Source organism: Poecilia formosa, unplaced genomic scaffold (genome assembly GCF_000485575.1).
Source record: "Poecilia formosa unplaced genomic scaffold, Poecilia_formosa-5.1.2 Scaffold329, whole genome shotgun sequence".
Lineage (NCBI taxonomy): Eukaryota > Metazoa > Chordata > Actinopteri > Cyprinodontiformes > Poeciliidae > Poecilia > Poecilia formosa.
Genome location: NW_006800268.1, coordinates 120,273 through 134,120, shown reverse-complemented (window position 1 = coordinate 134,120; position 13,848 = coordinate 120,273). Strand labels below are relative to the sequence as shown.

The following is a 13,848-nucleotide window of genomic DNA, read 5'->3' as shown; positions in this document are numbered from 1 at the left end:
CAAGGTTATTATTTTTTTTTTTAAGTTTTATTGGCCCTAATGGCTTTTATTTGATAGTGAATTGACAGGAAAATGTGTAATGAGAGAAGGGGAAAACATGCGGCAAAGGTCGCCAGGCCAAGAAGCGAACCTGCGACAGCCGCGTCGAGGACTAAGGCCTTCATTACTGTGTGTAATGAATCTACATAAGTTTCATATTCTGTATTGGGAAACAGGAAATGCTTTATTTTTCCCACAACATTCCATTATTTTTTTAGGGTGTTTCTGTAAATTTACTGTTGACAGCAGGTACCGGTCAGTCGCTGGGTCCAGATTCCCCCAGAAATCTTCACCTCTTCTTTTTGCATTTCAAAATTCATCACTTTTTCAGACTCAAAATGCTCCAATATCTCATCTGATTTTCAGCTGCCTTTTGAAATCAAAGTACAAGCATTGAAATCAACTTCATTTTATTATTATTATTATTTTAGCAGTGTTTAGAATTTAATATCTGTATTTTTCAAACACCATGACATTCTCATCATCTGTGGTGCAGCCACTGTATAAAGCTGCATGAGCACAAAAGTGTATGTGTGTATGTGTGTGTTCAAGTGTTTTTTAGTTAATAACCTGAAAGCCAAGATAATGAAAGCTATGATTGTTTAATTGCAGACTGAGCTAAAAGTTGACGCCATGGTAACCGTGTTGATCTTTAATTATCAGTCGGGAATCTCTTTTGAGCACTTTGTTCTGGGAGACAGAACAAACAGAGCTTGGAGAGAAAAAGTTATTTTTACACACTATTATTTTCTTTGGCTCATACTTCTCTAGATGAGGAAAATACTAACTGTAGATTCTACAGTTGCCAGTAATAAGGGGCAGGAGCTGTGATACATTGTGAAGAATCTGTGCAAAACCAACAAGATAAAGAAAAAAAGCAGATAAAATATGTTCTCACACATACCTGTTCATTCAGAGTGTTGTAGCCACAAAGGGTGTTGATAACTTCTCCCAGCTGTGAAGAGACAGAATACGCAGCAATCAGACACAAAGTTTGACCTGAGATGAGACAGTCACAGTGTGACTCCACATCTACTGGAAACTCTAGTCAAGATGACTGGAAATATATTCCTTCTATGTAATAATAAAAGTATCAACCGAAAAATGCTGATGAATCTAGTTTTTTTATTTGACCAGGAATATTTAGGGAATAAAGAAAACTAACTGTGACTCAAACTTTTATCTGATAGAAAAGTCCCACAAGGAAAAGAAACAACTAAATATATTAAATAGTCCTGAAATGACAAAATTTAAGACTAGTAATTCATATATTAAAGGCCAAGTTACTTTATTAAATTAATTTAAATCATTTTAGGGCCACAAAGACAATTTTATGTGTCTGCAGTTGTTTTTGTTTAAGTTTTGCGTCCACACATTTTTGGTGTTTTTGGGAGACCAGAAATGATAATTTTTTTAACTGGGTTCCAGGGTGGATACATGTCAAAAGTCCAGTTCCGTATTGCGGCCATCCAGGTGTGTCTCTCTCACAATAACAAAAATTCTGTGTTTTTTGTGTCATTCTCTGGCAGCATTACTGCGCCACCAACTGGCCTGGAAGACCAACTACGGTGTTTTCACCGCAGCCTGTTGTGGGTGTGCACACTTTTTCTTACTCGTTTATGAAAGTTGTCCTATTGGCAAAAGAGGATTGTACACGGTACAAACATTTCTGCTACTGCAATAAAAAAGTGATTTAATTTTAGACTGAGCACAGATATGGACAGCACTGTATGTGACATGTTTCCATCTTTTAAAAAGCCTCTAATACACCGACCATTTGGAGCGAAAACCTGACTGCAGCCGTGACGGGTAACAACTGATAACATCAGACATGTCTTTTTAATCGGTGTAATCTGTGTGTGTGTGTGTGTGCATGTGCGTGCAAAAAGAGAGGACTGCAGGACTCTATCATAATTTATCTGTCCTCAGCTTCCAGGCACATTATCAGTCCTTAAAGCTCAGGGACCGGAGTGGCTGTGGGCCTGTGGAGGGGCCCAAAGGGGGGCTAACATTTTATTTAAACTGAAAAATCTCCCAAAGGCCACAGAGCTTTAAATAGCAGCATGTCTCCTGCTAGCCAGGCAATACATTTTCATTGTGGAGTCAATTACAGTTCTATTGTGCAGATAACAAGAGCCTCTCCTTCATTTGATAAAACCACCAGACATTTCTGTCCCGGCCTGGATGCTCTCTGGATGTGTGTCTATCAGCAGGATATGAGATAAGCAAACAAGATGGCTGTGAGTGAGCTGCAGCTCCACGTCAATCTGATAATAGTTGATGAGCATGTGGTATCAGTGTTTGGCTATTATCTGGCAGAAACAGGCTCAGCGGTGGTCCTGGTTTTAGCCACGTAGTGATACAAATGAAGTAGGTCTCCTCTTGCTTTAGGGATTCACAATTCATAGTAAGTCAATTAGCTTTCGGTCAACACGTGATGCAGCAACAGATACCTTGTGTAGTGATTTAAACGGAAGCGCACGGTGATCACAGAACGGAAAAACAAAACAGAAAATAAGCAATCGGCAAACTAAACATCTTTATTTTGTTAAATTTTTTAGGCAGCCTGACTTGATCCTGTTGATTTGATCTAACGAAGATGATCATAGCTGATGATTAATTGATGACAGAAAATTAACAAATGACAAAAAGAGCTAGTGATGCGTTCCAGTTGGATCTGGACTTGGGAATTTCCGACTTCCCAGAAAAATCAACTAGAACTAGGGCTGACCTGATCCACTTTTTCACTTCTGATACAGATATCTGATATCTGAAGTTTAGTATCAGTCGATACCAATCTGAGAAACGGTGCTGAATCGACTCATGTACAGACAGAAATGTACTGAATTACCAATGGATAACTCTGCACCAGTACAGAACACTGAAATAGACTAACAGCTTCATAAGGTGGTCAAACATGGAAAAGCAATTTTAATTTGTTCAGTCAGTGCAAGTAGGAGAAGAACAGCCAATGTAAAATAAACAATAAAAAAAACTGATAAAACAATTGGTTCATTACTTCAGTCAAACATGTAAAAAATGAACTGGAACAAATCTTTCAAATGGTTCAGAAAGTGGAATAAAGAATTCTTTTTGAGGTTTTGTTGGCTCTAGTGGCCTTTATTTGAAAGTAGTTTGACAGGAAACAGTGTAATCAGAGAGGGGAGGACATGCGGCAAATGTTGCCAGGCCGGGAATCGAACCTGCGACCACCGCCATGAGGCATAAGGCCTCAATATGTGGGTCATGCTTTGCCCCTGTGCCACCACAGCACCCAAGAATTAACTCCAACTATAATACAACAACTTCAAGCAAGGCTCTTCTATTGAAGTGATTTTTTTGATCCAGTCGTCGTGCAGAAAGAGACACTTAATCGAAAAGTGGCTCATCACACTTTGGGTCTAAAATGTGGTTAATATACTGTAACATAAACCCAGGTTGCTTTGGATAGCTTTTTCCATTTTACAAATGCAATTATTTGAAAACAGATTTTTGTATTTGAAGTTCATCTTTGTCCAACATTTGAATAAATTTTATTGATCTGAATATTTAGGAAAATATAAAAGGAAAAAAACAAACAAACTTTGGAGTCATTAAAATGGGAGCAAACACTTTTCTCAGAACTGTAGATTGGCCAAACCCGACAGCATACTGCAAATACACCATCACTGCAGGATGACTGTGTGCAATAAACAGCATCCAGCTGAGTTCTGAGATCTAACAATACAAACACAAAAGCCTGGGCGATGTTTGGAGAGGCGTTGGCACGCTCACCTTGCGAACACAGCAGGTGTATGGAACCCCGCAGGCCAGTGGACCGGTACCGTTGCAGAAATGGTACTGGTTGACTCCCCAGTCCTTATATTCATCCCCTCCACAACAAGAAAACTGGAAAATGAAACAGATGAGGAACCAGAACAGAAATTCAAGGATTATTAGAAAATTCTCTGAAAAAAATCTACAAACATCTCAACACACCTGAGACACAAGACTGAATAAGACGTCATTAGTTCTAAAATTTTAACTAATTTTATTACATTAAAATGAATTCTAATTGATCGAACTAATAACTTCCGCTTCAACATTCTTTTAGTGGTGTAGTTTGACCGTCATCCAGCAGAGGGCGCTGCTGGTAATCTTCTAGCAGAGTCAGACACAGACTTAAAAATGGCGGACTATCCCAGAACAGCAAGAAGTTGGAATGGTCCAAACAAAGTCCGATTGGAAGGAAAAATGCATTTTATCCGTTGAAGTAAGAACGCTGGACAAGCTCCTTGAGTTTCACCTTAATAGCGCTCATTCAGTTATGCTGCATGGCGAAGCAGCGTCAACTTTTCACCCAAAACTAATTATTGATGTGATACGAAGGCGATCAAGTCTGCCCTCCTCTAAACTGACAGTACTGTAACACTTAGTAGTGATCTAAATCGGTGTCACCATAAAATAGGAGGTCGTGGGTAGAGAAAGAGCAGACACTGAGAGGGAATAGCGTAGCTGTGCAGACTTTTATTCAACCGTGTAACCCAACAGCATAACGTCTCAGCCCCTCATAAAAACAAACCCAAAAAAAAAAAAAACCGAAGAAAGAAACGTCACCACTCATCCATGGAACATCCTTAGCAAATAACCAATCTCACATGAAACCATATTAATTGAAAAGGAAAAATAAATAATCTTACATTACTATGTATTAACATCCCTGTTCATAGGGAATTTAGTGTGTTACATACTTTATTTTATTGATTGGTTTATTTATTTTTGACTCAGCAACGTAATGGGTTTTTGTTTTGTTATAGTGAATAAATACGCCTAAATTTAATGTGAGAAATCAACGACTAACTGTTCATTCAGTCAGTATTTAATACGGCTGACTTTTTTTTTTAAATGTTGCCCTTCCTGTTTTGGAAAGACAGTCAGCCCCTTTTCCCCTCTGAGAAAACTCAGGTTTCTAAGAAAATGCCCGCTCTTTAACTAATCGTTAGTCAGTCGATAAGATCATTCCACTTTGCATTAACTTTTTAATCAATAACTTTCACCCCCCATAAATGGTTCCTGCTTTCAGCATAAAAAGATGAAATGGCCAATTAAGATTAGCACTAATGGCTGTGTAATAAATAACAGACTTTAATATATTCCATTAGGATTTCATGTGATATCAACATGAAGAAGAGTTTATCTACACAGGCCACCAAATACATATTAACCCAGAAGCTTACACACTGAAGAAAAAAACAACAAAAAACATACAGCCTTTTCCCTGTCACTGTTAGAAGTTAAATCAGACTAATTTTCTCTTGTTTTACGTCCTAAATTACCTAAATTATTTCTATCTCCTAAAGGCCACAATAATGAGAGAAATAACATGTCAGATGTTTTTTTTATTATTATTATTATTATTATTGTAAATAGCAAACAACTATTTGCTATTCATGCATGCTAAATTTGGTAAATCACAAAATTTTAAGTGCCATGCATGCAAACAAACCATTTGTGCAGTTAGAATGCAACTGCCCTTAATGGCCAGATATATCTCTGGGCATTAAGTTGAGAGAAAACATTGAAGAATTTTCAACTATTATGAGTGAAAACAACATTTAATTGCCCTTTGGGCGCAATAAAGTATTTCTGAATTTGAATCAAATTGAATTTGAATAAAGACTACAAACACTGTTTAAAAGAAAAAGAAGAAAAAGAAGAAAATGGTGAGTGTCGTAAAAAAAACTGCAATCTTCTCAATACTCAGCAAACGTGTTACAACTGCATCTGGTCAGGAAAATTTAAAACCTAAAGACACATAAAGCTCTAAAACACATTTAGTGTGATTTAAAATGATTTATTAATTAACATTCAATGTTTTCAAAAAACATTTTCTAAAAATTGCCAGGCTGTCTTTAACAGAAACAGAAAATAAAAGCCCTTTTAGTTGCAGAACCACATCTGAACCCGTAGAAGTGATGTTAACATGAATCCAGACAGCTGTCCTGTTTGGCTTTCTTTGCTCGTAGAACCCCGTCCCCCAGCTGCTCCAGCCTCTGCCTACCTCTGGGCTGCAGGAGCTGATTAGACACTTGTCCCCATCCTCTCTGCCTGAGACAGTCTGCCCACTCTTCCATTGAGAAATTGCCATTCAAAGTGACAACAGGTTCTGTGCAGCTGTCTCCCCTCCCAGTTAAACATGACAAAGTGCCACACTTCTGCTGTGAGCCTCTACCTTTCAGTGACAAATCCACACTGGGCTCTCTCCAACCCTGCAGACAGAGCAGGACTGGGAGATGAAATGGCCTCGGTGGCGAGGCAGGGAGGAATAATGGCACTCCCACAGAGGCGCCCTGTTTGTTCTAATCCATAGCACTATGCCATTACAACAGGATGATGTCACAATATCAGGACCAGTGGGCTGTGTGCAAGAAAGTGCACAAGCAACAAGCTCCCACACCTTTAAAGCCTCTGGGTGATATTCTGATCAATAGTTTGCCCTGTTGGTAATAAAAATGTTTCCTTCATGCAGTCCCACGCACCGATGTTGGCCCTCCTCAAATTAGCTGTCTGCTGTGAAAAGTTTCTCAGAAATTCTCTTTGAATTGTGGCTTAAAAGCAAACACTCCTGATGTGATGAACTGAAAATAAAACCAAACGTGTTTGGCTTTAAAAATAAAGCCAAACACGTTTGGCTTTATTTTCAGCACTACAAATGCTTTTAAAGGCGCAGTATTATGTATTTTCCAGGCACATAGTGCTATTTTATAGTACAATCAAGTAACTTGTTAGAAAAATGCCATTAGTGTCAAGAAATGTGACTTCGCAATTTAACACCTTAAAATTGGGCCTCTATCTCTTCAAAAACTCCTGCTCTTTCTAAAACTCCACCTTCAGGAGTCATCACAACATGGCTCCTCTATTAACCCTTTAACTGTGTTTTTACCAGCGTTGAACAGAGAAGTAACTCGTATAATGAGCTCAGCTAATTGCTGCTGGCTAGTCTGAAGGAGCAGAAAGATGGAGTGGCTCCTCCAAGGAGGATCTTCGTCCTCAAAGGCGGAGCTATGTCCACCCAGGTGCTTTTCTAATTAAGATTAAAGGAGAGCTGCAGCTATGAACACAGTTTCTCTTTAAAAGTGAATATTATGGTAAGGGGTCAGAAAGAGTTGTTATAATATTTAGTTGTTACAGAAATCCAAAAATTATTAAATTAACAAAAAACTTATGTGATTTACAAAAATGAATGGCGCAAAATTATCTGCGCAACTACCTTAGGGTGTAGCTGACATTAAATCACAAACCAATAAGTTTCATGTAACTAAGAAACACAAAGTTATGTCCCAACTGTTGACAGAAGTGAAGCCAAGTATAATCCTACCTTTTGCTGGACATAGTCCAAGATATTTTTGAAGTCCAGATCGTCGTAGTAGTGTTTAATTCCTTCCCGTATGGTGCTCTGAAACAACGCAACTGTCTGGAAAGAACACAAGCAGAAACACACAGATGGTGGTGACGAGGAAAAATATCAACCAAGCAGCCCTGACTGACCTGCCTGCAAGCAATCAAATCGCTAGATAAAAACATCAAGAGCCACACATGATATGAAACAACTTTTACCTTCTTTTCAAAGATGAGAGCCATGGCGAGAGTCAATGCCTGGAGGAGCAGCAGCACACACAGAACGCAGAGGAACTGCGGAGAGAAAAGGGACATTTAGCAGATTAAAAGTGTTTTTTTTTATTTTTTACTCCGCTTATGAAAAGTTTAGACTGCTGAACGTAGAATGATTTATAGTCTTCTTAAAATAGTGATCTGCTACCAAAACAGATGAATCCCAGGCTCCTCTGACGTCTCTCCTCCTGTTTCTGGTTTTCTTTCTGGGGATTAAAACTAATCTAAATTGTTTTGTGCAGACTCTGGTTCAATTTAAGAATTCATTGTTGTTGATTCAATAATCAAACTACAGTTTTTCATTCTGCTGCGCTATTAAGGTGAAACTTATCCAACACGTGCAGTATGTTACTGACAACTTTACAATTGTATCTGTAAAAATCATGAAAGTACAAAAAAATGCTGCAGATTGCTTGATAGAGGTCGATGTTTTCCCACAAAGAATGACAAAATAATTACTTGTTGGAGAAGATCATAATTTATGCATTAAAGCATCTGTTCTTTGCCTTTATCTGACTGAAACTGAACCAGAATACATGATGGTGCAGCTGGAAAAATAAAAAAATAGATGTTTTCTCATTCTGTATTAATAATTCTAACCAGTAACAGAGGCTTGAGACCTCCAAAAAGAAGTAAGGAAGAAAAAAAAAACCCTCCTGAGATAAAAACAGTAATTATTCATGGTCTATTGTTTGAGTCAAACACAATAATAGACATTCTTTTCTTTTAAATTATTGCTATGTCATTGGTTTATTGACTTTCTAATCTTCTCCTCAAAAACACACAGACATCACTAACATCTCTGTTTCTAACTTCATTTTGCGCTTTATTACTGATTATTTAGCTATAGCTAATTACATGGTTGCATAGCAACCACAATAATGCAGCCCTACTCCTTTTTAGCTTTTCCTCTGTTACTGACAAAACCAACAGCTGCGTCTTTGCATGCAGGAAGGAAAAAGGTCATCAAACTGTTTGGTGGTATTAATGTTTTAAGAACCGAACTGTTTTGCACTCTGTAAATTATATTTCTTAGATGTAATGTTTGTGGTAATATATGTAATTAGACACAAATATTCTAAAATGAACATGTTTGGTTTGAATTTGCAGCTGAATAGATAATCTAATCAGAATCAAAGTGTAAAGTTTCAGTCACAGAACACAAATCAAAAAGATCCAAGCAGTTTAATCAAAGAGACGCATCAGGTACCATTTAATTTCACTATCCCGCTTTTAAAAAACAACAACAACAAAACAAACAAGGTAAACAGCTAACTCTGCAGACGTTCGTCCAGCGTCCCTACCATGTGCAGCAGGGTCTTATTGTCCCTGAGGGAGCCGACCATTCCCACCACTGACACGGTGAACATCACCAGGCCCAGCAGGATGAGCACAACGGCGGGAGCCAGGAAGAGACCCTCCAGGGTCCGATTCTTCTGCCTTTCCACTTCCGCATACACTCCCACACACAACACACACAGGCCCATAAACTGTGGAGAGAAGAGAGGTGGTTCGTGACACGGAGACCTAAGGTCGAGTTTGGAACGGCAGCCAAGCCACATATTTACATACACTGGACTTCACCGTCTGAAGTCCAGTCAGACCAAACCTCTCTTGTTTTAGCCTAGTTAGAATTAACAAAGTTACGGTAGCTCTACTTGCTAAATGCCAGAAAACTTGGAGAGAATGTTTTTTAGAAAGTTCTTTGCAATTTTCCTCGAATTCAAAAGTTTACATAGATTTGGTCAGTATCAGGGATAACCGTCTTTGACAGTGTTTGACTTGGGCCAAACCTTTTGGGATTCCTTCCACAAGTTGCTTAATATAGTTTATTTATTTACTATTTGATACTGTCTTGAACCCTTTAGCTTGTAGCTATGCTTAAAATCAAACACAGCAAATAACTCTGCTGTTTCTTTAAATGTCCTTCTGCAGTCTTAATGGAGTGTGAACCAGTTAAATCAGTTAATACAAGCACAACATCCCGCAGAAGAGTAGCAGCCTCTCTCCGGTTACAGATGGGATTTTTTTTAGAAGAGCTTTAAACTTCCCAATAGTAGTTTTTTTTGTGTGTGTGTGTGTGTGTGGGGGGGGGGTAGAGAGAAATGAACAGGGACCTAAAACTGAGTCAGGCAGAACTCCAGAAAAAAAGCTGGGATTATATCCACAACATTTCAATCAGAGTGGCAGCTTCTAAAACAAAAGTTCTCAAAGCAGCATCACTGAGATTAAAAGTGGGTATGTGATTTCCATCAACAATAAGTTTACACCTAAAGAACATTTTTATGCCTTTCCAGGTAATTTTGCACTTAAACATTAATCTAATTTATGAGACCTTTATTACCATTTGCAACAGCACAAATACAAGCAACTGAAATAAAATGTTAGCCTTTATTACATACATAAATAAACGTATAAATCCATAGAAAATGGTATTTATTAACCTTAAACGATTATTCTGTCGTACATGAACAGCTGCTGCATGGTGTGAGTTACCAACTTAGTTCAAATTGAATCACTAGCACTACTTTCATTTGGTTAATGGAAAGTGCTAGAATACATGAAGTATGAAGTAGCCGTCTTTGCTTTTGATTTTCATTTGGACACAGAGGCAATCTACTCCAACTCCATTTAACAGCTGAGAACCTCGTACAAAACCTTGTTAAGTAATCCAGCCTGGCTTCCCACATCCCATATCAGCACTAACCTTCCTTTTAGCTACAGCATCTTTATATCTCCCCTAAATTAGTCTACTGATGGCAGAAAAGTGACACAGCAAAGATCTGATCAATGTCAACTTTTGAAACCACGCTTTAATTTTCTGAATGTACAATCGTCAGTCAGAGAAAGCAAACACTGGGTGAGTGTGGGTCAATCTCACCGGACACCTGCCGCTTTCCTTCTGTCATTAGAATCAGACTTTACAGACATTAGCTAAATCCAACACTCCCACAGCGACGATAGCTCTAATTAAGTCTACATGGCTAGCTTGGGGCCAAAGGAGCCTTTGTCTGTGGAGGAAGTCCACAGCGGCCTAAATCACAGCAGCAGAAAGGAGAGCCAGAGGAAGAGGCAAATCACATTAGAGGCATTCTGGAGCGCTAACAGGATCAAGCTACGAATGGTTTACAATCACATTCAACACAAAGTTCCAGGACAGATGTTTCTGTAGAAAACAGAGGAGGATAAAAGTGGAGATGCACCGATATGATCTGATGTTGAAAATAATTCTGGATCTGCTATTGGTGACAATATGCCAGATTAGGGCAGATCTATTCAGACTTATTCTACGCTTTGTTTCCTGAATGAATGGCACTCCTGGATTGGCTTCTTTGCAAACACCAGCCAATACCATGTCAATAGAATGAGCTACATTTTCATTTGATTATACATATTTTCTACAAAAAAAATAATAAATAAAAATAAATCCAAAGTTTGAGAGAGTTCCTGATTTCAAATTGCTCAAATTCTACTTCATACGCTCCCTGTGGTTTGAGGTTCTTGTATCAGGAAACCACACATCATTCTGCCATAAGAGGAGTTTCTGAATGGAGAATAGAGCTAACCACTACTGACCCCTTCTCCCACTTGTTTCTGCACACAGCCAGTTAGCTTGAAGAAGATTCAATTGCAAAGAAAGACAAATTTGGCCATCTCACAACATTTCTGACCACAAAGCAGACAAATGTCGGCTTGTTGCACTTTTTCCCCCTTAATAGACAAAGAACCACAAAGCAAAAATAGTCATCAGTACAACTTTTTAAAACAGCACATTTAACAACTTTTTTGTTAATTTGCCCCTATATTAATTTTTTTTCTACACTTTTATGCATTCCCAAAAATTGAAGGCTATAAATAATAGAGCTGTAATAACTCAATTTGTTATATTATATTCGTTACAGAAATCAAACTTTGCTGAAATATATTTTTTGCTGACATTAAGCTAAATATATTAAAAGGTCATAACGCCGTAATGACAGGAATAACAATCTCTGAGCAAGAAAACAGCAGCAAGGTTGATGTATTTTTCTTCTGTACTTCTCACTTGCTCGTGTTTTGTGTCGGCAGAATCAATTCCATTATCATTCCATCCCTTTAAGAGCATCCAACGCCCTGCACCACCGTGCTGTTTGTTGGCCACTGACTGATGGCTTTGTATTGTCTAAGAGACAAATGGAACCGTGAATATGTCGGGAAATTATGTTAAAACACTGTCCATCTCCTGGCGCAATGTAAACGTATTACACTATAAAATGTTACGGTGTTTTGAATATTTTCCACCGGTATGAATCATTCATCTATTAGCTTGTATCCACAGAGCTCTAAGACATCACAATAACATGTACCGTTTATTATTAACCAAATTGCGTTTATTATAAAAGCGCCATGTGTGCGATTCAACAAAGGAACAATGATTTTAATGAAATATCAGAAAAGCCCAGCTATATGTGATGCTTTAAAGGTAGAAGTGCTCTGTGGTTAAGGGCGAGTTACTGATTTCGATTGAAATTACTATCAGAGAGGCCATAAATGTATTTGTAGTGTATACCGAATTGTTGGGAGGATAGCATACATTTATAATCTATATGAATTTATATTTTCTTAAACATTTGTGGGTATGGAGCAAGCGGTACATTTAAAAATAAGTGTTATGTAAATGAAGACTGGAAAGATGCTTTAAAAGTTGATCTCTAGCTCGGCATTTAGACTCAAATAAACTCCAAGCGGATACAGACATAATAAAATGCATCTCGCACTTACCGAGAAAAGCATTGAGTAGACATTTAGTGTGAACTTGATGAAATAGTAGAAGTGGTTGCTTTTTCTCACTTCTGAGTAGGACGGCATGGCTGCTTGCTTTTATCAAGCTAGCTAACAGGCTAGCTAACGCTCCTTCGTGTAGCTCGTTTAATGTAAATATATGTTTGATATATTAATGAAATATAAAATACTCCCTTTGAGACATGAGAAACAGTTATTAGAGGTAACTGGATATTAAATATGCAGGAGCTATCATTTCTCAAACAGGTGCTGTTGTAAAGCCGCCGAGACGAAACCACTTCCGTGCGGCTAGCCGCCCCACGCTTTGTTTTGACTCCATTCTTAAAGGAGCAGTTACACAAATTCACCAGCTTCACAGGTAGAGTAAACATCAAATTTGTTTCATTTAAACTTTTTTTACAAACTGAATCTACGCATACAAGCACATCATATATACATTGTGTTTATTGTAATTGACGACCTGAAAGCACATGGCATTGTAAACCAGGTGCTAACACCAAAAGTGGACTTCTTAAAACAACTCCAATCTCAAAAAAACGTGACAGACTAGGCAGAGGGCCAAAAATAATTTATGTTGGTAATGCATACTTGTAAAGCGTTTTTGGTAAGAATATAAATAGAGAGCATTGTAATTAGCAAACATTTTGTCCCTGTGTCATGTGATTATCCAGACTGCTTTCCTATGGTCAGCACACACCTAATCCCAGCTCTTGCTTCAAATTGCATCATTGGTTGCTTTGACTCATTTGTTGCCATCCTGATGGCAATACTGATGTGTTCACAAATGGGATTAAAGACATGCAAAGCTGCTTAGATCAGATCACCCTGGTGATTATCTGACAACTTCCTTCTTAAAGGATGACCACCTATAGAAGAGGGTTTCCTTGTTGAGTCCTTTTATTCTCTAGATTCAGTACCGCTGCGTATGGTACAGTAATAATGGACATAGGTCACAGTCATCAGTTTATATTGAATCTCCTTGTATAATTCACACTCTGTGCAAGCATCAGCAATAATCTGTTTTCCACCACTGATGGAAAGCAGATTATTAAATGTAAAGAGTCATCGGGGTGCTTTTCTCAGAATGAGCTCTTCCAGCGTTTCAATATTTAAGTTAAGTTTTCTGTTGACTCTTAAGAGAGAAATTTATGGGAAGCTCCTAATAAGGCAATCAGTTGAAAATGTCAGAAGTAACACTTAAAGTCCAGAAATGCTTTCGTGTTTGCAATTGCCTTGAGATTATTGGTCTGTCTGACAGCCAGTCTCCAGGGTCAGAATTAAGATTCAGTTCAGAATTTTTTACCCATTTGAGGAGTTAAGTCATCTGAATCCAGGTGATTCTCTGGCAGCCTGCCGGTTCTCCCGGACTGTGGTGCG

General features: G+C 38.2%; 1 protein-coding gene across 2 annotated transcripts; it reads right to left on the bottom strand.

Moving 5' to 3' along the window:
• Positions 1 to 172: 172 nt before the first annotated feature.
• On the bottom strand, positions 173 to 12,779 carry LOC103152817 (tetraspanin-15-like). 2 transcript variants are annotated; one of them, XM_007573446.2, is made up of 7 exons: positions 12,451 to 12,779; positions 8,994 to 9,179; positions 7,636 to 7,710; positions 7,397 to 7,492; positions 3,814 to 3,927; positions 944 to 994; positions 173 to 409 (listed from the first exon to the last, which is right to left on the bottom strand). In XM_007573446.2, exons 1-7 carry the CDS (start codon positions 12,535 to 12,537, stop codon positions 359 to 361), a joined length of 660 nt encoding a protein of 219 aa, XP_007573508.1. In that variant the 5' UTR covers positions 12,538 to 12,779; the 3' UTR covers positions 173 to 358. The 2 variants fall into 2 exon arrangements, with proteins under 2 accessions (XP_007573508.1, XP_016516935.1); XM_016661449.1 differs by having other exon boundaries at positions 357 to 994.
• Positions 12,780 to 13,848: the final 1,069 nt, after the last annotated feature.